At 41.3% G+C, this 24,535-nt stretch overlaps 1 protein-coding gene across 2 annotated transcripts in view; it reads right to left on the reverse strand.

Moving 5' to 3' along the window:
• MMRN2 (multimerin 2) overlaps positions 1–24,535 on the reverse strand; it is a 65,066-nt gene that overhangs the window by 17,373 nt on the left and 23,158 nt on the right. The window contains exons 2-5 of one of the 2 annotated variants that reach the window (XM_077454612.1): positions 9,917–10,039; positions 6,938–7,044; positions 6,593–6,667; positions 129–302 (exon numbers count right to left, since the gene is read on the reverse strand). In XM_077454612.1, the coding sequence (XP_077310738.1) occupies positions 129–302; positions 6,593–6,667; positions 6,938–7,044; positions 9,917–10,039 (479 nt within the window). Of the gene's footprint in view, positions 1–128; positions 303–6,592; positions 6,674–6,937; positions 7,045–9,916; positions 10,040–24,535 lie in introns of both variants that reach the window. The other variant, XM_077454611.1, reaches the window with a different exon arrangement.

The following is a 24,535-nucleotide window of genomic DNA, read 5'->3' on the forward strand; positions in this document are numbered from 1 at the left end:
GTTGGTGAGCAGTTATGTAAAATGCCTACAAGAAGTCAACAAGTTTTCTTCTATAATTTCATTTCAAACAGTAGATGAAACATTGTATGATTTTGCCCCCCCTAAAAAGAAAAGCTTTCTCTATTTACCTTTATCTTCGGCAGTGTCTGTTTCGTTGTGGCCCATGATAATGTCAGTAGAAATGTTATGTCCCAAAGCATTCTGTAGCTCCATGAGATGACTGGTAGCCTGGTGAATGTCATTCTGTATATCCTCCAGCAGACTTTCTTGGCTTTCTACTGCTTGAATGATTTCTGTTACCTCTGAAAAAATAGTACAAGATGACCATGTGTCTAGGCAAGATCATGGGGGCTGCCAGGTGTCTGGAATTCCCCAGTAAAAGGAAGAAGAAAATTAGGGCTCGTTCACACCAGTCACTGCATTGCAACCCAATGGCTGGTGTGTGGCGCACTGTGACCCAGATCAGCGCACTGATGATGTGTGAGCTCAGCGGATCACACTTTTTTTTTAAAAGAACTTTATTGAGATGTTGCACAGACATCTCTAAATATTTAATTACCAGCCATGCAGTGTGAAGCAGTGGTTGGCCTAGTGCTATTGAAAATAAGTACTGCATGCAGTACTTTTTCTCAGTGAATCACGCTCGCACACCACCGCATCGCAGTGGTATGAACTGGGCACATAGGAGACAAGTTATTTTGCCTTGTTCATGCTGTGGGACTGCACTGGAAAGCTGCCCAACACAGTCCCACTGCATGTGATGTGAATGTACACAATTTGAGTTGTCACCAAAACAGGAACAGAGGGGAAATCCTGTGACAACTGTCTAGGAGTGGATTTCCTTCTGATTGGAAAGATATCTTTGCACTTTCTGTTAAGTCTGCAGGAACCAGAAGTGAAGCTCCTTGATGAGACTCAGGTGACAAAAAAGCAAAGCAACTTTAACTTTACTCTATCCACAATAGAAAATTCTTTAGATATACTTTAAAGAGGAAGTAAACCCATCAGGGTTTACTTCCTCTTTGATTCCCTGCAAAGGTAAAGCATAATGGACTACTATGCATCGCGTGGTAGTCCATTATGTGTCACTTACCTGACACAGGAGCCAACGAAGTCACCGCTGTCCCCTTGTGTATGGAGCCTCCATCTTCTTGGTGGGTCTCGCTGCTCCGGCGCTGTCATTCAACGGAATGTGCACGGGAGCCGCCACTCGCGGCATATCACTGTTAACAGCGGCGCGCTCAGTGCACCTGCACGCCGCTGTCTACAGTGCATGCACCGTAGACAGCGGCACCTGTCTTTTGGCAAATATCTCCTAAACCGTGTAGGTTTAGGAGATATTTCTTGGACCTACAGGTAAGCCTTAATCTAGGCTTACCTGTAGGTCAAAGTGGTTTGTAAGGGTTTACAACCACTTTAAGCTACTTACCTAGAGCAAGTAGTAGATGACATTTACTGAAATTAAATATTGGTTTCAAGTGGATTGATCTTAAAACCTAAGTTTAGCTAAAATTAAAAACAGGGACATAATTTACAGATAGTATTCTGTGTCCCTTGTGTTGATTCTTATTCTTTCAGAAGAAGGCTTTCCCTCCTTCTAGAAGAAACGGGCTTTACGTAGAAGATATCTATGTGTCAGAATCCTTGATGGAATACTAGATCTAGATTATGTTTGTGTGGTGATCTACAATATGCCGAACACAGTATATTATTTCCACCTGTCTCTGTTGTTCTGTCCTATGGGACTATTTTAAAGATTAAACCATGGCTATGAAATGCTTTGAATAAAGATTAATACATTTGAATACACTTTTGGTGTGGTACCTATAAAATCCTACATTAGTTGTTTTTTGTTTAGGGACTTTTGTTTGATATATACGGATTCTAAATGATGTGGCACCAGTAAAGCCATAAGGCATTTGAGGGAGACATGTTTCCCTTTACCCCTTCTCTCCCAACCTTTTCTCTTTTTGTTGCAAAACACTTCTTGAGTTATTAAAAAAAAATGGAAACATGCCGAGTAACTTACAGTGCCTTGAAAAAGTATTCATTCCCCTTGAAATTTTCAACATTTTGTCATGTTACAACTAAAAATGTATTTTGTAGGGATTTTATGTGATAGACCAACACAAAGTGGCACATAATTGTGAAGTAGAAGAAATATGATAAAAGTTTTTCAAAATGTATTAAAAATGCATATCTGAAAAGTGTGGCGTGCATTTTTATTCAGCCCTCTTTAATCTGATACCCCTAACTAAAATCTAGTGCAGCCAATTGCCTCCAGAAGTCACCTAATTAGTAAATAGAGTCCACATGTGAGTAATTTAATCTCAGTATAAATATAGCTGTTCCGTGAAGCTCTCAGAGGTTTGTTAGAGAACCTTAGTGAACAAACGGCAAAATGAAGGCCAAGGAACACATCAGATAGATCAGGGATAAATTTGTGGAGAAGTTTAAAGCAGGGTTAGGTTATATAGAAATATCCCAAGCTTTGAACATTTCAGGGAGCATTGTTTAATCCATCATCCAAAAATGGTATCCCAAGAGGCCTATGGAGGAGCTGCAGAGATCCACAGCCCAGGTGGTAGAATCTGTCCACAGGACAACTATTAGTCGATAAGCCATGTGGGGGACACAGCAAACATGCAGAAGAAGGTGATCTGGTCAGATGAGACCAAAATTTAACTTTTTGGCCTAAAAGCAAAACACTAACACTGCACACCACCCTGAACACACCTTCCCTACCTTGAAACATGGAGGTGGCAGCATCATGTTGTGGGAATGCTTTTATTCAGCAGGGACAGTGAAGCTGGTCAGAGTTGATGGGAAAATGGATGGAGCAAAATATAGGGCAATCTTAGAAGAAGACCTGTTAGAGTCCCCAAAAGATATGAGACTAGGGCAGAGGTTCACCTTCCAGCAGGACAATGACCCTAAACATACAGCCAGAGCTATAATGGAATGGTTTAGATCAAAGCATATTCATGTGTTAGAATGGCCCAGTCAAAGTCCAGACATAAATCCAATTGAAAATCTGTGGCAAGACTCTCCATCCAATCTGATAGAGCATGAGCTATTTTGCAAAGAAGAATGGGCAAAAATGTCACTCTGCAGATGTGCAAAGCTGGTAGAGACATCCCCAGAAAGACCTACAGCTGTAATTGCAGCAAAAGGTGGTTCTACAAAGTATTGACAGTATCTGACAAATGCACGCCACACTTTTCACATATTTATTTGGAAAAAATTTGGAAAACCATTTACAATTTTTCTTCCTCTTCACAATTATGTGCCACTTTGTGTTGGTCTATCACATAAAATCCTTACAAAATACGTTTATGTTTTTGATTGTAACATGACAAAATGTGGGACATTTCAAGGGATATGAATACTATTTCAAGGCACTGTAGGTGCTATTGTATGCCTCTAAAGGGGACGTCATTTGTGAACCCATCTCTCTAATCACTAAGCCAAATGTTGCATTTTTTTTATATATATAATTAAAATGGCCTAGTGTTCACTTTAACTACTTGACCTCTCGAAGATTTTACCCCCTTCATGACCAAGGCATTTTTTGTTATTCTGCACTTGGCTACTTTAGCTGGGAATTGTGTGGTCATGCAACGCTATACACAAATGATATTTATATAATTTTTTTTCCACAAAAATAGAGCTTTCTTTTGGTGGTATTTGATCACCAATTGTTTTTTTTTTGGCCGATATAAATGGAAAAAGACCGAAAATTTGGAAAAAAAAAAAGCATAATTTTTTACTTTCTGCTTGTAAACATATCCAATAAAAATAAAAAAATAAAATTCTTAATGAATTTAGGCCAAAATGTATTTTACTACATGTCTTTGGTAAAAAAAAAAAAAAAATCACAATACGTTTATATTATTTGGTTTGTGAAAAAGCTATAGCATGTGGTATAGATACTGGAATTTATATATATATATATATATTATACTAGTAATGGCGGTGATCAGCAACTTATAGTGGGACTGTGATAGTGTGGCAGGCAATATGACACTGATGCTGACATCAATAGTGGCACTAATACAGTGATCAGTGCTAATACTATACACTGCCACTGTACTAATGACACTGGCTGGGAAGGGGTTAACAGCTAGGGCGATCAAGGGGTTAAATGTGTGCCTAGCAATGTTTACTGTGTGGGTTATGTGGTGCTTTTACAAAATGATCTTGCTTTTTTTTTTACAAAAAAAACGGCAAGATCGCCTGTCAGTGTTTGGAGCTCTGTGTTGTTTACAACCACAAAGCCTTCCTTCCCTGAATGACAGAGCCAATCAACAGGATTCAGCAATAAATCATTGGCTGGAACCCACTGATCGGCTTGTGCTGTAACAAATCACTGTGTATCCGGGGCGGTACATGGGCGGCACATGGACGTCCCTACTCATTAGCGCTGATCACGTATGAGATACACGATCCAGTGCAGAGTGGCCTCCCTGCAGCAGTATATCTATGTGGGTAGGTCAGCATGCGGTGGTTGTAAACCTCAGAAATTAAATATAAACAAAGCATTTCCCTCTATAGTGTATATTGTCTCAATTACGAGCACTAAGTGTCATATCTATCTGCTACTTCACTTCTCTGCTATCTGTATCTTTTGACAAGTTTTGCTAACACAAAGAGAAAAAAAGGTGATGGTGGAGGGATCTCCAGCTGATTACCAGCCTCAACTCTGCTCCTGTGTGCTGTGTGAAGGAGTTGTGTCCCTTCCCTCCAATCAGCTATCAGAGCTGTCCTCATTGAGCTCTGCAGAGTGTAAATTCAGCCCCGCCACCTCTTTTCTGGCAGCTCAGACAAGCTTTATATAGTCAGCACTTTGAATGGCTGTAGAGAAGAGAAGACTGGCGATAAACAGGTAACAATTTATGTTGGTGGATTTGTTTAATTTCTATATATCACCCGATGATAGTTACATCACTGGGTATATGTAATGCCGCGTACAAAAGACCGGACTTTCCAGCAGACTTGGTCTAGGTCTAGGTCTGACGGTCTTCCCGACGGACTTTCAGTGGAGTTCCGATGGACTTTCCAAACGACCGGACTTGGCCACACACGAAGTCTGTTCGAAAGTCCGTTCGTTTTGAACGTGATGACATAAATGGGACTAAACAAGGAAGTTCAATAGCCAGTAGCCAATAGCTGCCTTGCGTCGTATTTGGTCTGTCGAACTAGCACACAGACGAACGGTTTTCCCGATTTTTAGTCTGTCGGATATATTTGAAATATGTTCTATTTGTAGGTCCGTCAGATTTTGTTCCCGAAAAACGATCAGACTAGCCCACACACGATCGGATTGTCCAATGGACTGATCCCATTGGACCTAGTTTGACGGAAAGTCCGGTTGTGTGTACACAGCATAAGGGTATCTAGCCACTTTAAATGTCTAAAACTGAGGGAATTCATGTAATGCAGGCTGCTGATGTACCCTGTTTTGGGTAAAACATTATAGAGGTTAGAATATCCGTACTTTGGAGTGCATTTCTTTCCGCCCTTTGCTGTCTTGTATGTAATGTGCAGGAACAAACGTCTTTGCAGCAGTGCACCCGACCAGTGAGGCTTCAGTGGCATTGTCAGTTTCCTTTTTCTCTTATAGGCAAATTATGGTTTCAGATTTTATAATTGTACTTATCCCTGTCTTTTCAGTCTCCCATCTTTATTCTTATTGTGAGCATCCTCACAGACCAATAGCCATACACACGTGGAAGATCAAAAAAAAAAAAACATTTGCCTGTTCAAGCTTTCTGGTCTTTGGGCCTCCCAGGGTGCACTACAAGGTATGTGATACTACATGCAAGAACCTTCATGAACCTTTATGGATTAGGATAGATAAAGTAAAGACCAATTCTTGTTAAATGCAGAAAGGCACTGAGTGAAACTGAACTGAAGTTGTATAAAATATATATGCTTGTAGGTAATATAATTTGATTCTGGGGAAAGGGGAGATTTGGGACTTTATATGAAGCATAGGACCTGTAGGTACAATGCCTCAATCCCTGTTTGACAATTCCTTGAAGAAAGAGGTTTGAGACTTTATATGAAGCATGGTGGGGAGAATGACCATGTTGCAAATTGTGTCTGACCAGTTTGTTATATAACTGTACTTACTACATTTCAATGATTAAAATGTAGTAATTACAGTTATATAACTAACTGATCAGACACAATTTGCATTATGGTCACCCCCCAGCTGTATGCTTCATACAAAGTCCTAAACCTCTTTCTTCAATATAATTTGATTCTGCCTAATGTACTTTGCAAAACTATAGCCTTCCATTAAAATAGGCCAGTATGTTTTATTAAGTATGACCGAGAGATTATACTAAGGAAACTTGGATAATTAATGTAATTTAAAAAATTGTTGCTTTAAAAACCCTTTAATCAATTTGAGTTGCCACTGAAACCATATTCTCTTTTATGTTTCTTGTGCTGTATTTGTGAATGAAAGACAGAAGATTGGCCACTGTTGACTTCTTCAATCAAACAATAATATTTCAATATAGAATTTTTAAGCTTCCTATTGTACACAATGCAAAACATTATCTATTAGGTAGAAGGACCTTACCTGCATTTACTGGGGCTTCCTGTGTTTCCTCAGCTTTAGAAGTGTGTTCCAGAGGAATAGGAATAGAATTGGGATCTGGGACTAAGCAGAAATAACATCATTTATTGTGTCAGCCATAAAAATTAATTGCAAAGAGCAATAATGGGCAGTAGCTAGTAGTATTTAAGCTTTTTAGTAAAAAAAAAATATAATAAGATGATTGTTGATTGATTACTACCTGTGCTCTATTGCTCTGTGCATATCCAGTATTGGCTATAATTGTAGTTATCTGCCATGCTATATATATATCATGATAATCTCTAGTCTCAGAATTAATATACATCAGTCTATTTGTTCTGATCTTACCAGAATATTCACATGTGGCGCCAGTATATCCAGGGCAGCATTTCCATTCTAAGCTGGTGATAAATTTTCTTTTTATTTCATAAACTGGTCTCTGAGCGAGTCTGTACCTGCAACAAATAACATCTACTAATTATGGCTGCTTTTCTGTGATTTAAAAACAAAATCCTAAAATGGTACACCAGCCTTTCTCAACCTTTTCAACACCGAGGAACCCTTGAAATAGTTCCTTGGTCTCAGGGAACCTCTGCTAAAAATTAGAAATCTACAACTCATATTATATTAGTGTGATGGTTAGTGGGAAGAATGGTCCTTACACTTGTGGTCATTGGGAAGAATTATCTCCTTACAGATAGCTAGAAAGATCAATGGTGTGAGTGGGAACCTATCTGGGAGGCAGAAATTGCCCAATGCTGAAGGAACCCCTAGAAACCTCTGGAGGAACCCTGGTTGAGAATCACTGTGGTACACCTTCCAAAGGTTTTAGTTGTGGTTGGCAGGGTTTGGTGTTTTTGTATTATGTGTGACTACAGACTAGAGATCTACACCTCTCTTATAGGCCTACTGTGACTATTGGACCTTACAGTATCATGCACACTGGACATTTGGCCATCTCTCTTAGACATCTTTCCTTTGTGCATGAGGCACAACTGTGACCTGAATTTTTTTTGGAGCAATTCTCAATGGTAATATACATGAAAGCCAATACAAAGAGAGGAACAAGAAAGTTCTACTCAAAGTAACTGTGGGACCAAAAGTAGATCTGCCCATTATTTTCAATGAGGAGGGATCCAACTCTTTCACACACTATTGAAACATCACAGGGAAGGTGTTTTTAATTTACAACTCATTGGGGGTTACTTACGAAAGGTAAATCCACTTTGCACTGCAAGTGCACTTGGAAGTGCAGTCAATCTAAATCTAATGCTGCGTACACACGACCGGACTTTTTGACAGCAAAGGTCAGACAGAACGAGTCCATCGGACAATTCGATCTTCTGTGGGCTCCATCGGACCTTTGCTTGCCAAAAATCCGGCGGACTTTAGAAATAGAACATGTTTTAAATTTTTCCACCACAACTTCGCCGGACCGAGAAATCCATTCATGTGTATGCTAGTCCGACGGACAAAAACCGACGCTAGGGCAGCTATTAGCTACTGGCTATGAACTTCCTTATTCTAGTCCAGTCGTACGTCATCATGTTCGAATCCGTCGGACTTTGGTGTGATTGTGTGTGGCCAAGTCCGTTCATTCAGAAAGTCCGTCGGAACTCCTCCGAAAGTCCATCGGACCTAGTCCCTCGAAAAGTCTGGTCGTGTGTATGCGGTATTAGGGGTAGATCTGAAATAAGTGGAACCTCTGCTGATATTAGCATTCAATCATGTGCAAGCTAAAATGCTGTTTTTTTATTTTCCTTGCATATCCCCCTCAGATCTCCAGCGACTTTACTTCCAAGTGCACTTTCAGTAAAGTGTAAAGTTGATTTGCCTTTAGTAAATAAACCCCATTGTGCTGTATACAGTATACAATACTTCAAAATAACTGTGTACATAGAAGCTATATGTTATATAAATATTCAGATACACTAAAAATCCTCTGTGTTTTCCTATCATTGTCTACGGTTTCATATACTAGCCTACACTAATAGCTCCTAAACTTGAATTTAGGAGCTTTTGTCATTTTTTTGCCCAAGCTCCTAAAATCAACTCCATAAAAGCCTGTTTGTCCATGTACAGCAGAGTTTAGGAGTCACCACATTTAGGTGAGCTTCAACCTCCCTCTCCTGAATGTGGAAGAATCGTGTTCAGGATAGGAACTTTTTGACCACTGACCGTGGGAAAACGAGAACCGCTGCATTTTGCGGTCCCTCGAGACCACAGTAAATGTAGGCCAGTGTATATGAAGCCTTACAGGCTTGTGGTGTTTATAGTGATGACTAGAGGTTTTTTTTTGTAGTCATTCTAACGTCTGAGGCCGCGTACACACGCGGGGACTGTTCGCTCAACTTTGTCCGCTGAACAGTGTTTCGGCGGACAGTCCGCTCGTGTGTGGGCTTTCAGCGGACAGTTTCAGCGGACAGTCTGCTGAACAAAGTTTTTCGGAAATTCTGAAAAACTGTCCGCTGAAACTTTGTTTCAGCGAACAGTCCCCTCGTGTGTAGGCTTGTTCGTCAAACTAAGTTCCGCGCATGCTCAGAAAGGATTTACACGCCGAAGTTTGCATTGCAGTGTATAGGACGTCGTTTTCTAGTCCCGTCGTACGTGCCGTTCACGTCATCGCGCACGGTTTCAGCGGACTGTTCGTTCGTCGTGTGTGGGCAAGTCCGTCCATGCTAATTTTGAGCGGACTGTCCGCTGAAACTGTTTGACGGACAAAGTTGAGCGAACAGTCCCCGCGTGTGTACGCGGCCTTACAGATTTCTTTTCTGAACATGAGAAATTAGAAATTATTTTGTGGATAATGTGAATATTGTTCACATAAAGCCTGAAGTTTTGAGAATTTTCTTAGACTTTACATATTTGCTTCACTTGTCAAAGTTTTAGCAATTTTGGCCAGCCATTTTTGTAATACCAGTCAAAATGATCAATGTGCTATTTCTTAGTTTAACCTTACTGCTTCCTGTGTCAGCGTAACTGCTTACTAGGTCATCTCTCTGATCAGTGTGTAAGTGGTATTGATCCTGATTAGGAATGGGCTGAATGACGCCCTGTTCGGTTTGCACCAGAACTTTCATACATGCAGGCTCTAACTGTCCATTTTTTTTCTGTTCAACCCACTGGGTTGAGCAACAAAAAAACTATTAGTGTGTGCCACTCTTAAGTGACAATGACATGAAGAGAGTCAAATCTCCCAATCTGAGACACGGGCAGCAGTACAGAGTTGAAAAAGGCTCTAACCTTTTCTTATTAGAGAACTTTAAAGAGAACTTTGCCTTTGCAGACACTTTAAGTGTATTTTAGGATTTTCATTTTTATACTCACATAGTCTTTTGGCAGTCTGGGGTTCCAAAGGGACAGGGCTGCTGAGACCTTATTACATATTTCTCTGTTCTGCACAAATCCACATATGATACCATTTGGCTTTTCACCACTGAACACCATTTTCTAGTTAGGGGAAAAAAAGAATACATTAATAAAACATTTATGCATTATATTTTAATGAACATGTTACCTTTTTAGTTAAAACAAACTTCAAAGGGCTCATTAAAATTTACCTCCAACCCATTTTTTTTAAATAAGATGAGCAAGAATTGGAAGGGACCCCTGTCGGGTTTTTACTGCTATCTGCTGGGGCTCCATTTGGGAAATTGCCTTTCACTTACTGTCTCAATGACAATGCGTTCATCTGACAGGTTCTAATAACACCACAGACAGAATTGAAAATGTGTGTTTTTTTTTTTAAGTATAGTAAGGGAAGACTAGAGCTCCTGCCAGCTTTCCATTGCTCAACACTGTTGAAAACTAGAGACATTTTTTTTTTGGTGGAGTTGGGCTTTAAGGCAGAACTAAATTCTCCTTCAGCATTCAAATATATTTATATGAGAATGCATTTTTTTACATTTCTGTTCTAGGCCAACATCAAGTCATACAACCCAGGAGCCTTCATGAACATTTTCTTCCTTTCATCGAGAGGAGAGGAGGAGCTCACCCTCCTCCCAGCATTCCTGAGCTAAGGGCAGATGGATTCCAAGTAAATGCTAATTCAGGGGTAGGCAACCTCGGCCCTCCAGCTGTGGTGAAACTACAAATCCCATCATGCCTCTGCCTCTAGGAGTCACGCCTGTAATTGTCAGGGTCTTGCAATGTCTCATGGGACTTGTGATTTCAAAACAGCTGGGGGACCGAGGTTGCCTACCCCTGTGCTACATGAATCACTTGCCCTTACTCAAGATGGCCACAGCTAGAAATGCTAGGGGGTGTTTTTCAAGGTGATTTCTCAACAAAATTAAACATGAAGACATAGCTGGATGGGTGAGTTTGTTTTGAATGTTAAAAATGAATGTAATAGCATTTTCAGTTTGTGGTGCTCAGATACAGTTGTGTTCTGCTTTAAAGTGGTTGTAAACCCATTACAACCACTTTAACCTACAGGCAAGCCTAGAATAAGGCCTACCTGTAGGTGCAAGAAATATCTCACAAACCTAAAAGGTTTAGGAGATATTTGCAGAAATAGCGGCACCGATGTATACGGCGCATGCTCCGTAGACATCGGGCGCAGGCGCACTGAGCGTGCCATTTCTAATGGCGATCGTGCCGTTAGTGGTGGCACCAGCGCGCATGTGCAGGAGTGACGTCATCGTGGCTTCGGCCAGTTACAGCGCTGGAGCCGATATACCCAGAAGTCACTCCGGGATAGATGGCGGCGTCGGAGGAGGCGAAAAAGGGCCAATGCTGGGGCTTCAATCTCAGGTAAGTAATTCATAATGAGCTAGTATGCTATGCATACTAGCTCATTGTGCCTTTGTCTTGTGGGGTGTATTTTATTTTTTTTCAGAGGCTTTACTTCCTCTTTAATACTTATGTAAAAGTTAAGCTTTTTTCAGTTTTGCATAGAGTTGGGAAGTTTTTTGTTGCTGTAACTTTTGTTTTGTTGTGGTTCATGTTCTCACTTCCTGTTTGGATCTCCAAGACAGGAAGCAAAGGGAAACCTCCCCAGCACGACACAGACAACAAAATGAACCTTGTAGATGTTTTAACTCTACCTTACTCTTTCCAAAATATATAAAAAAAAACTTTTGGGGTGTTAGCTTATACAGTACATACACTTTAAGAAAAGCAGTTAAAATTTGTCCTGGAAAAGAAGCCTAGCACGCCACCTCCTTCTTGTAAACAATAAAAATATCTCAATGCAATATAAATGTTCACTATAGTAAAGAAAACAAAGTGACATTAACGTTAAATGTGCACATAATAAGGAAATACAATATAAACAAAAACACTATACATTTCCATTAAAGTGGTTTACATATCGAGTGTTTTTCCTGTGGTAGAAGTTACATATGTAAAGGATAGCGATGAGCAAAGCTTGGGAAAAATTAAAATAAACATCGTTGACTTTTTTTTAAAGATGTGTCTCATCTGATGGCTCCAGATTTATGCCAAAGAAAATATTTGAGTGGTCTCATAGGAAGGTCGGTCGTTGCTTATACGATGTGTTTAAATCACTGTTTTACCCACCATCCAGCCACCAGCAGGAACAATGTTAGGAAGTGGGGGTTGTTTTAGAGGTCATTGTATGCTTACAATTACATTCATTTTCTTCACAGTTCCCAGCAGATTATCACGCTCCTTGGGTTCAATGACTCAAGGGTCTATATTAAAACTGAGGTGTGTGCAGATTCCCACGAAAAAAAAAAAAAAAATGAAATAGTTTAGTCCCTGCAAATGTCAATGTGAAACTGGTATGCGTAAAAGCAAACGCAAATTCCAGATTTGTGCAAAACAAGCACGACCCGCCCTACAATTTATGGTCTTTTCCTAAACTTTTTAACTATTCCTGGTATATAGGCAAAAGCATGGTGCAACAGTCTGCAGATTTCTGTTTATCATATGTGGAAGCAGAGGGGATTATTCTAATGGAAAACGTGTGTTTTAAGAAAGTTCTCTCCTCAAGCACTGTAAATATGGTGTATGGAGAGAGAAAATATGCCCTCTTGCTCTTCTCCTGGCACAATGACTTTGGGGGGCAGAGGAAGAATGTCTAAGCTTATGCAAACCCCCCCCCCCCCCCCCCCCTTCATAGTGATTGTAAATGATCACCTTGTAAAACAACCAATTCAGTTCAAAATAGAAATGAAAGGCAAAACATTTTTACGTAATCACATTCCCTCTCTTCTCAGCTACATAAGAGCTGGGGGAGGAGAAGCAGCAGAACAGTCAGGACAAGTCTGATCATTGAAGTAGAGCAGGCTGAGTTTTCACCACAGACTGAGAACTGACCATGGTGTGTTCTCCTGCTTAGTGTAGTCAATTTTTAGTAGGAAAGCAGAGGGATTGGCAGGACTACCAGGAATTTCACACAAGGGAAGCAATACTAAGAGAAAAAGATACTTTGTTCCTACAAGCACATGGTACAGCAGGCACATATCAGGTGTTCTATCATGTTGAGGTCAGTACTCTGTGCTGGCCAGTCAAGTTCCTCCACCTTAAAGCGGTTGTATAATTACATTTTTAACTCTGACCTACAGGTAAGTCTATAATAAGGCTTACCTGTAGGTAAAAAGAATATATCCTACCTCCCAATGAGCCGCTGACTTCAGCTGGGCATGCACACCGGGGATTCTCGGCTGAATGTCCGGCAAAAGCCAGACCATGTTGGGAAGAAAACGGGTGTGAGTAACGACATCACGGCTCCGGCCACTCACAGCGCCGGAGACGCTATACCCGGAAGACACGCAGAGGGAACATGTCAGCTCCTTCGGCACGGACCGAGTGAGATGCCGGCGCCTCGTTCTAAGGTAAGTATTTAATAATGAGCTAGTATGCGGCACATACTAGCTCATTATGCCTTTTAACTTACAGGTGTAAAAAAATTTTAAATTAAGTCAGCGGGTTTACTCCCGCTTTAAACTCTTTAAATTGTCTTTATGGACCTTGCTTTGTGCACTGGCGCATAATCGTGTTGGAACAGCAAGGGGCCATCCCCAAAATGTTCCCAAGTTGGGAGAATCAAATTGTCCAAAATGTCTTGGTATGCTGATGCCCTAAGAGTTCCCTTTACTGGAACTAAGGGGCCAAGCCCAACCCCTGAAAACCAGACCCACACCATAATCCCCCCTCCACCAAATGATTTGGACCAGTGCACAAAGCAAGGTCCATAAAGACATGGATTAGCAAGTTTGGGTGGAGGAACTTGACAGGCCTGACATCAACCCAACAGAACACCTTTGGGATAAATTAGAGCAGAGACTGCGAGCCAGGCCCTCTCATCCAACATCAGTGCCTGACCTCACAAATGCCCTTCTGGAAGAATGGTCAAACATTCCCATAGACACACTCCTAAACCTTGTGGACAGCCTTCCCAGAAGAGTTGAAGCTGTTATAGCTACAAAGGGTAGGCCGACTCAATATTGACAATATAGTGTATTATCGAAAGTGAAAGAAAATCACAAATTTTGGGTTGACACCTGAACACTAATAGAGCGGAAAAACAAGTTCTGGTGACCCCCGTTGATTCTCTCACTTTGGAGAGATTTCTTCTCACTTTCTGTTTTTGCTATAGGGCAGGGCGGGAACACAGATGGCAAAAACCTGACAGGGGTTATAACTCTCCCTTATGCTATCCAAAGTAAAGAAAAAAATGTTTTGCCTTTACACTTTACAAAGGGTGTACCCGTATGCCCCTTCATAATCCCAGGCTAACATGCATGCATGCACCATGGGGGCGTGCCCGCGAGTCCCGCGGACTCCCTGTCCGCCAGTGGCCTGCGATCGTGATGCGGAGAGGCATAACGGGAAAATGCAAACAAGGCATTTCCCTGTTCTGCCTAGTGACATGACAGGGATCTACTGTACTGTCATCGGGAGCAGTGATTTCTGCCATGTAGCTCACCCCCCCCCCACAGTTAGAACATGCTGAGCGAACACATTTAACCCCTTGATCGCCCCCTAGTGTTTAACCCCTTCCAGTGACATTTACACAGCAATCAATAGCTATTTTTAGCTCTGATCGCTGTTTAAATGTCAATGGTCCCCAAATCAGTCAAAAGTGTGCGATCTGTCCTCTGCAATGTCACAGTCCCGAAAAAAAAAATTGCAGATCACTGCCATTACTAATAAAATAATAATAATAAAAATGCCAAAATTCGATCCCTTATTCTTTAGACGCTATAACTTTCGCACAAACCAATCAAATACACTTATTTTGTTTTTACCAAAAATATGTAGAGGAATACATATCGGCCTAAACTGAGAAATCATTTTTTTATATATATATTTTTGGGGGATATTTATTATAGCAAAAAGTAAAAAAATATAGCTTTTTTTCAAAATTGGTGCTCCTTTTTTGCTTATATCGCAAAAAATTAAAACCGCAGAGGTGATCAAATACCACCAAAAGAAAGCTCTATTTGTGGGAAAAAACAGACATCAAATTTTGTTTGTGTACAACGTCGCACGTCCACGCAATTGTCAGTTAAAGCGACGCATAGCCGAATTGCAAAAATGCTCTGGTCAGGAAGGGGGTAAAATCTTCTGGGGCTGAAGTGGTTAAGTTCTTATATTTACTATAGAACTCCTAGAAAATAGATTTCTCTTTTTGAAGTGTTGGCTCTTTGCAATAGACAAGTGGCACCACTGACAAAAAGTTAAGCTGGAGATGGAAAACGGTGTGATTGGGCCAGGCTCTCATGAGAGTTGATACCAGAAACCAGTTTTGGTTGGACTTGTCTGTTGACGGACCACAAACAAACTTTCAATTGTTGACCAATGTAACAGGTTATTGCTATTGAAGTCCCTGTGGACTGCAGTATACCTCAGGACACTCAAGCACTCTCAAGTGGCAGTAAGAATTAGGTAATCATTTAGCATCTAAGGTGTGCATGGGCACTCTGGCTGGCAGCCTTGGCTTGTTACTGTGCAGTCTTGAATTTAACATTCAAGTAGAAAGCAATCCTCTGGTGTATATACTGTATACATACATGAGCAATACTAAAACAAACCTGCCAGCTAGAGTGTCTGCTCTTTTTAGAAGAAATATAATACATAAAACCAGCATCAACTGAAGCTTGAGATCAATAAATTACATAAATTGTTATATTATTATAAAATATATGTAAACTTATTCTTTGTTTACTGTAAACTTTATTGTAGCAATATTTTAATTGTATCCCATTGGACCATATAAGCATGCAGCGGACTCATTTTTTGGCAAAAAAAACAATAAGCGCATTTTCACTCGGTATTTAAGCTTGGAAATGGACATCTGGAATGATTCATTTCCAGACGACAGAAGTGGGGAGAGGAGATTAAGGGATGTAGGTTGGCATTTAGACAGCCGAACCTTGTATGCTCTATGTGTAGTATGAACTGCATAGCAACTGGTTATGAATGAAAGGCTGAATGTGTTATGGAAAAGGATATAACATCGTTTTGTGATGGAAACAAGCAGACCACTGGAAATTTGGGACATCATTTATGCAGAGGAATAAACCATATACTGTCTGTCTGTTAACTTGCTGTATGCTACATTTACCTTTTGGTAAAGTAAGGTGTACATACTCATTTACAAACGTGTCTTTATTTTTTTTAACATACATCAATTTTGTATACATTTCTCTCCTTTTTTGTTCATTAAGGGACACATGATTCATAGACAAATAGGTTATACCTCCACCTTCAGGAGGATTTAGTCGGGTTTATCCCCCCCAGCATGCTTCTTTCTCTTTTTTTCTAGTGATCTGGGAAAAATAGATGTCTTTGATCTTCTGAGGAAAGTTTAACCATTTTAACTACCCATTCCCCTTAGCAGCAGCTTTGGAGGCCATACCCCGATCCCACTGGACTTGGCGATTGTGGGAATTTAATAAAACAAAAGTGCAATGCATATATTATGCTATAACCATACACGAGTGATAATCATTATACAACAACACAGTAAATTGTGAAGATATCAAGGTTATCAGGAAAGAAAAGTCCCAAACAATGGCTTCAAATGTGTTTGGAAAGGAATCCAGGAATAGCCAAGGTGAGAACCAAAGAAAGATCCACACCAGAGGTTTACTGGAATTCCAGTGACCCCCTTATTCAGGATGGTCAAAGCTCAATCTATTAGACAAAGGGGATGAGTCTCATGGAAGGAACAAACATCAACACAGGAACCTCTTGATAACAATGGGAATGTATCCAGCAATCAAATGAGTTCCAACTCGATCTCAGCAGACTGTGGCATGTATAAAGTAAGAACTCAACATAGTGCAATATTGTATTTATTGAAAAGAATTGCACTTGCATGGTAAAACGTGCAAGAAATGTAAAAAATGCCAGAAACTAAGAAAAATTCTCCTCCAGTAACCAAAATGGGCGACATTTGGCCCCTCATTAGCGTGAGTACGTGGTTCCATCCCATGCATTTTTTCAGATATGACATCATCGGGGCACCTAATATGGGGAAAACATGGAATGTGACCTTTAGGCAGTGGGCTTCGCATTGTGTAACTCTCCTCACCTGAATGTACATTGCCATTGCTGCTACTAAGCCTAGTACACACGGGCCGATATCGGGCAGTTAAAAAAAAAAGGCCCATGCTTGGCCTGTGTGTATGGTCGTATTTATGGTCCAGCAGAAGCCGTATGGCCGGCTTCTGTTGGATGAGCATGCGGAAAAAACAGCAGCCATCTGGCTCTAGATTAGCACTCTCAGCCAATGGCAGACCACAATATCTCAACGGAGGATATTGCTGTACTACCATCAGACTGTTAGTACAGTGGCTCTGACCGGATCTGTCAGTTTTTTTTCATTCAACCCAGAAAAAAAAACGATTAGTGTGTACCAGACATACCCTTCCACATCAGTTAGTTCTTGCTGCCTCCTACAGTGACCTGTTTATGTCAAGCAATGCAACATATTGGATCTCAGGCATAAGTGGAGCAATTCCTCTGTATCAGGTCTCTCCATGATCCAGCAACCATTCTGGGTACCTGCAGTACCCCTTTCCTATGGTCCTGACACCGAAAGCCTGGTTTATGGTCTCCTACTTGAGTCCTAACATTCTTTTAACTCTTCTTAAAGTGGTTGTAAACCCTATTTTACAACCTTATGCTACAGGTAAGCCTATATTAAGGCTTACCTGTAGCTTCCCAGGATATCTCCTAAACCTGCACGGTTTAAGAGATATCCCCTGTCCCCTGCATGTGCCGATGTCATCGGCACATGCGCACTGGGGAAAACTGAAGCAATGGCACCTATGTGCCATTGCTGCAGTCTCCATGCCATTACCGGTGGCTCCCATGCGCATGCGCGGGAGTGATGTCATTGTGGCTCCAGCCAATCACAGCGCCAGAAGCCATGATACCCAGAAGTAACTCCGGGGTGACATGTTGGCGGCTGGGGAGGGAGACAAGGACCACTGCGGGGGCTTCGATCTGAGATAAGTAATACATAATGAGCTAGTATGCTATGCATACTAGCTCATTATGCCTTTTTCTTGCAGGGTTTTTATTTTTCTCATTTTTTTAAGAGGGTTTAATTCCTCTTTAAGCTGCATCTGATGTGGCCCTCCTCATTGTTTTCCGGTGAGGAGTTCTTCAAAGTTACATTGGAGTTTATGTTCTAAATTTAATCTTTGCTGACTCTGACTCTGCAGATATAGAGGACTCTGAGCATTCTGCTGCATTGGCTCTGCCCTTGCTTCGTGATTTTGTCCCTGAAGAGTCGCAGGCAAAATTCTTGCTGTAACACAAAAAGTAAAACCAGATTCTAGCCTGGGCAGGAGGTTTGGACAATTTGGACAATTGGCAGGCAGTTTGGAGGTTTGGACAATTGGCAGGCAGACTACCTCAGCAGGCATCACATGGACTGGGAGAATGGTACCTATACCTAGAAGGGTTTCTTGGTGGGGAACCCCAGATGTGACCTGCTGGTCTCCAAGTTTAACAACAAACTAGGCAGGTTTCTCTCCAGGTGCAGAGATTCTCTAGTGAAGCAATGGATGCACTTGTGACTGAACCCCATCTGTAAAAAAAAAAACCTTGTGCATGCCCCCTTCCACCCCAGCCCCCTCTCATACTTACCTGAGCCAAATCCCGATCCAGCACTGTGCACAAGAGAAAATGCTCTCTTATCTCTCCCATTGGCTCCTGCTGCTGTCAATCACAGCCAGTGATGGGGGAGTGGGGGTCAGAGCTGTGCCACGCTCTGTGACGGTTACCTTGTGTGGTTGCTTGGGACCGAGTATGCACGAGTGCCCCTATGCCAAGCAGTGGGCACTCGGGCGAGTGAAGTTGCCATGAGCACCAGTGGGGAATCCAAGAGGAGGAGGATCAGAGTTGCTCTGTGCAAATCCATTGCACAGAGCAGGTTAGTATGACATGTTTGCTATTTAAAAAAAAAAAAAAAAGTTGATTTACATTCACGTTCACACCTCTTGTAGGGATTTTCATGTCGGGCTTCATGAGGTACATAAGTGGTCTACACCTATAGCAACTGCATTATTCACGTTTGATCTGCACAGATGCACAGTTTGATTTTTATCTACAGGCACCCCTTATCTGCACAGGCAGTTAAAGAAAAATGGTTGGAACGTGGATAAAAGAAACAATATTTACAGTAAAATTGCTACAGGCAACACCCATACTTTGCTTCATTGCTATCACTTACTGCTTGAATTATTCTCATCATAACTATAATCAGATTGGGGTTTGACTATAACATGGTGAACCCAACATCTAGATATTTAGAACTGGGGGGATTTCATATTCTACAGTGGATCTGATGGCCAATCACTAAACTCTTATACAAGATTTAACATGTTAAAGCGGAATTTCACCCAAAAGGGGAAGTTCTGCTTTGAGTCCCCCCCCCCCCCCCCCCATCTCTACCATATTTGCCATATCATTTTGGAGGGGGGAGAAGTTACCTAGTTTTGACAGGTACCTGCTCCCACTTCCATCTCCCTCCCACCATCTTCTGGGACACGTCACATGTCTATTTGCCCCATGTTGGCATTGTGTCCACAGTAGCATTTGCAGGGATTACTTTGATGCAGTTGGCCGGTTAGAATATGTATTGCAATATGTGTGAACTAAATATCACTACTTCTTATTGCAAAGTTTGCTAGAAAGGGTATAGCAGTGTGCAAAGGTTTCATTGAGTATTTTTAGCATTCACAAAGCAGAGCAAGGCTTGCACAGAAAGCAGCATAGTCTGCTGCCCACAGTTAGAAAGCAGGCACTGGGAACCCGAAGGCTAGTGAAGAGGATGGCGCTGGATCCCTGGACAGCTAAGTGTCCTTTTATTGACTGCTTCCCGATGGCTCCTGTTAATATACGGTGACAAGATGGCTCTCCTGTGAAACCGCTGCACAGCGGGGGGACCCGATGCGTGTGGCCGGCAGGCGCAATCACCACCAGCCACCTGTGATGGCAGGCACAAGAGCCAGAACGAGGATTTGTGTGTGTAAACACACAAATCCCTGTTCTGACAGGGTATGAGAAACAGATCGTCTGTTCCTATTAAGTAGGAACAACGATCTGTCTTCTCCCCCAGTCAGTCACATCCCCTCACAGTTAGAAACACACCTAGGAAACACATTTAACCCCTTGATCGCAGCTAGTGTTAACCCCTTCCCTGCCAGTGACATTTATACAGTAACCAGTGTTTTTTTTTTTAGCTCTGATCGCTGTATGAATGTCAATGGTCTCAAAAAAGTGTAAAAAAGTGTACCATCTGTCCGCTGCAATGTCGCAGTCCCGATAAAAATCGCCGGTCACTGCCATTACTAATAAAATAAATAAATATGACATAAATCTATCCCCTATTTTGTAGCCACTATAACTGTTGTGCAAACCAATCAATATAAACTTATTACGATTTTTTTACCAACAATATGTAGAAGAATACATATTGGCCTAAACTGATGAACACATTTTTTTTTTATCTGGGATATTTATTATAGCAAAAAGTAAAAAATATTGTGTTATTTTTTTTAAATTGTCACTCTTCTTTTGTTTTTTTTGTTTTTTTACCAACAATATGTAGAAGAATACATATTGGCCTAAACTGATGAACACATTTTTTTTATCTGGGTTATTTATTATAGCAAAAAGTAAAAAATATTGTGTTATTTTTTTAAATTGTCACTCTTCTTTTGTTTATAGTGCAAAAAATAAAACCTGCAGAGGTGATCACATACCACCAAAAGAAAGCTCTATTTGTGGGGAAAAAAAGGACGTAAATCCTCAGGAAGAATGTGCTGGAACTGGAGAGAGTCCAGAGAGGGGCAACTAAATTAATATGGGGACTGAAATACCTCAAATATGAGGAGTGACTACAAGCGCTAACTTTATTCTCCCTAGAGAAGAGACACTTGAGAGAGGACATGATTGCGATTTACAAATACCTCAATGGTGATCCCAGCATAGGAAAAAAGCTATTCAGCCTCAAGAATTGTAAGAGGACATGGGGTCACACAATGGAGGAAAGCTGTTTAACCTTAAACTGAGCAGGGGGGTTTTCACTGTCAGGGCGGTAAGAATGTGGAACTCTCTTCCACAATTGGTGGTATCAGCATGGAGTAATGATGTTTTTAAAAGACTCTTGACCATGCATCTTAAAGAACACAACATACAGGGATATGGGAATTGATTATCAACACTGACAGACGTACATCTACACGGATTGAACTGGATGGTCTTTATTCAACCTTACCTACTATGTAACTATGTATGTAACTGTAGCACTAACCCCCGAAGGAGCTGCTGGTTATTTTTGGGCTTACCGTTACCTTCCACTCTCCTTGTTGCACGTCTAGGGGATGTCCCATGGTAGATGACCCAGTAACTTGAGACTGACAATAGATCCACTTGAATGGATTTTATTTGCAAACTTAAACCATTGAACGGTCTTTTAACTTGGGATCAGAGGGTTGGAAAGGAAGTTCAGGTACTCTCAATGTCAAAGTCCAAAAACTTTAAAGAACTTGCTTACTTTGACTGCATCCAGAGAATAGCCATTCGCAGCTGGATGAACACTCAGGTTGGACAGTCCCTCTCTCACAAGGCCTAGCAGCCAACAAGGTGCTTACTCAGGAACAAAGTCTTTGTCACAGACGTTGTTGCAGAACACGTAGGGAAACTAAGCTGTAGAACACTTGTAGGATACCTGGATCTTTCAGCCCACTTGGTGATATCCACAAGACCAGATTCTCTTGGTAACTTCAGCCCTTCCAGGCTCTTATTAAGAAAACCAACCTGTGCGTGGTGTTCTTCTAAAGAGTCCTCCCCTGGGATGCTTGAAGTACACTGGGTCTCTCCCGAACCGGAGACGGCACCCATCCACCTCAGAATCCTCCTCTAGTTTCCCCGCCTTGGGCTAGCCAGCCCCGAGGCGTTAAAGTCGGGTGGATCCGCACCTTAGGCCATAGCCTTCCTGGGGCTGGTCAGGAGGACCAAGACCAAGTAGTCAGCACATCATACTGGACCAGAACCCAAACCACGTGACATCCGTATTTTAAATACCCTCTCCCAGAGGGCACCGCGAGAGGGCCACTTCCACTGACCTGGCTCCAAAAGAGAGTAACTTAAGTGCCTGACCAGACCATAGTTCCACGCCTGCCACAAGAGACAGTGCTCCTTGTGGTCAGGCTGAACATCTCACAGTCCAGTCAGACTGATACAGAAGTCAAATTTAGACAAATAAACCCAAATCAAACTGCAGTTTAGGCAAAGTTTAATTTTGAAAAACGCATAGCATGTGCTCTTCAGGAACCCGCCGCTACATAACTAAGTACAGATATGGTCAACTGTTGCCACAGCCATCAGAAAGCCAATCCAAATCAATACAGCCAACAGTGGATCACGTGCATGTAAACAGGTAATAGCTGAACAGACTGGATGAGATCAGCAGTACTGAGATGGAAAAATGAATATACTGTATATAAAGAGGAATAAACTGTATTTTATGAAAAAAAAAAAAAGCCACGGTAAGTGTCTATGATTCACGGTACTTTAGGAAACTCAGTTAGGGATTCGATCTACTTTAATAAACAAACCTTTGGTTTTATAAGTGCTAAAATATTGTATTATAAATATAGGCAGTTATACTATGCCTTCCGGATGGAGATAAGAAGATAATTAGCTGAGCTCATGGAAGGTTAGTGCTGGAACAGAAATGTACAGAAGGAAAAGCTTAATTATATATTCAAGTGCTTTCCTGTTAAACTAATACATTGCAAACACTGTCAAATGCCTGCATTGTTCTCATTTCCCCTGCTTGCTTTTTCAGACAAGGGCTTGTACATTTCTTGGATTGATCTTCTTCCAGGTTTCAGGCCTGCCTTCCCAAAGTATTATGTCACAACTAGGAATAACCCAGTAGCTAATTATTTAAGCAGAGAAACAACCAACACAAATTTACTTTGTACTGCTACCTAGTATACATTTGTATACCATAGGGAGTATAATAAGTACAAATAATAAAAATAAGAACTATTATTATAATAATAATTGGGGATGCACCGACAATGGTATCGGTACTCTTACTGGTATTGATACTCGCCAAATGCTCCCAATATCCAAACCGATACTTTGCTGTGCGGTTTGCGTCATTACAAAATGAATGGGCGCAGATCGCACTGCAAGAAATCACATGCAATTTTAATAGGAACGTGATGCAATTCCAGTCCGAATTGCATGCGATTTCCCTCACTGCTCCCGTTTGAGTGTATAGAAGCGCCATCTCGTTTACAACTAACAAAATTCAGCAGAGGGAGTGCTGTTCCAGTAAGTAGGTTTTTTGTGTTGACGCAAATCGCACCGCACAGTATTGGTACTCGGTATTGGCGAGTACTTGACCAAAAGTATCGCTACTTGTATTCGCCCAGTTTAGGGGGTAGAAACAACAGTACATTGAACTTTCCAGCGAAAGGCTGTGCAGAGGGAGGGGAGGGGGTGTTAGGACAAGTCTGATATTATTGGAGGAGAGCAGACTGAATTCCCATCATACCTAGAGAATTGACCACTGTGTGTGTGGTCAGTTTTTAATAGAAAAGCAAAGGGACTGACAGGAACACCAGGGATTTCAAACCAAGGAAGCAATACAATGAGAACAGGATACTTTTTTTCACATGTACATGGTACAGCAGGCACATATCAGGAATATAAAATGTTGGGCTTAAATTTTATTTAAAGCGTTATTTCACCTTTACCCAAAAACTGGCTATGCAGGTAAGGAGCATATATAGATAAAACTGCATCTTTGACCAAATTTAACTAATTCACTTGCTATAAGTGTAGGCCATTTACATACCTCCCGAAGCCTGACTGAAAAATGCCTAGAGATGGCATCATCTCATCCTGCCATGTTGCTAGGACATTGCTAAGATGCTCCCAGCCAATTCAACCCCCCTTGCATATGTGTTCTCTCCCCTGTTGCAGTTGCTCTGAGCTCAGTGATCCTGTCACGGAGAAGATATTGGAACACATGTGTGAGGGGGTTGGAGATCTTACTTCTGTGATGGTGGGTGTGAGCACTAAGGGATGGTAATATCTTAGGGATGTCCCAGCAACAAGGCAAGATGGGATGATGGCTTCTCTGGGAGTTTTTTGGCCAGGTTTCAAGAAGTACATAAATGGCCTACACCTATAGCAAGGATATATTATTCAATTTAAAGGGTAAGTTCACCTTTGTACACTTTTTTTTTCTAAATTCCAGCTCCCCTATGCACCAATATAGCTTCCATGTACTTTTTTGTAAAAATATATAAGCTTTCCATTAAATCTACAATCACGTACTTTTCTTGTCCTAATCCACATTTCCAGACATTTTCATTAGTAATGTCTTCTTCCTTACAGACTGTAGGTCATGACACAGGAAGGAGTTCACCAGCTGACCTCATTAGCACACACCCAGCATCATCCACCCTCCCATTCCCAGGCGCACGTTTT

Source organism: Lithobates pipiens, unplaced genomic scaffold, assembly GCF_037356315.1.
Source record: "Lithobates pipiens isolate NorthernLeopardFrog02 unplaced genomic scaffold, aLitPip1_a1.2 Scaffold_25, whole genome shotgun sequence".
NCBI classification, from domain to species: Eukaryota; Metazoa; Chordata; class Amphibia; order Anura; family Ranidae; genus Lithobates; species Lithobates pipiens.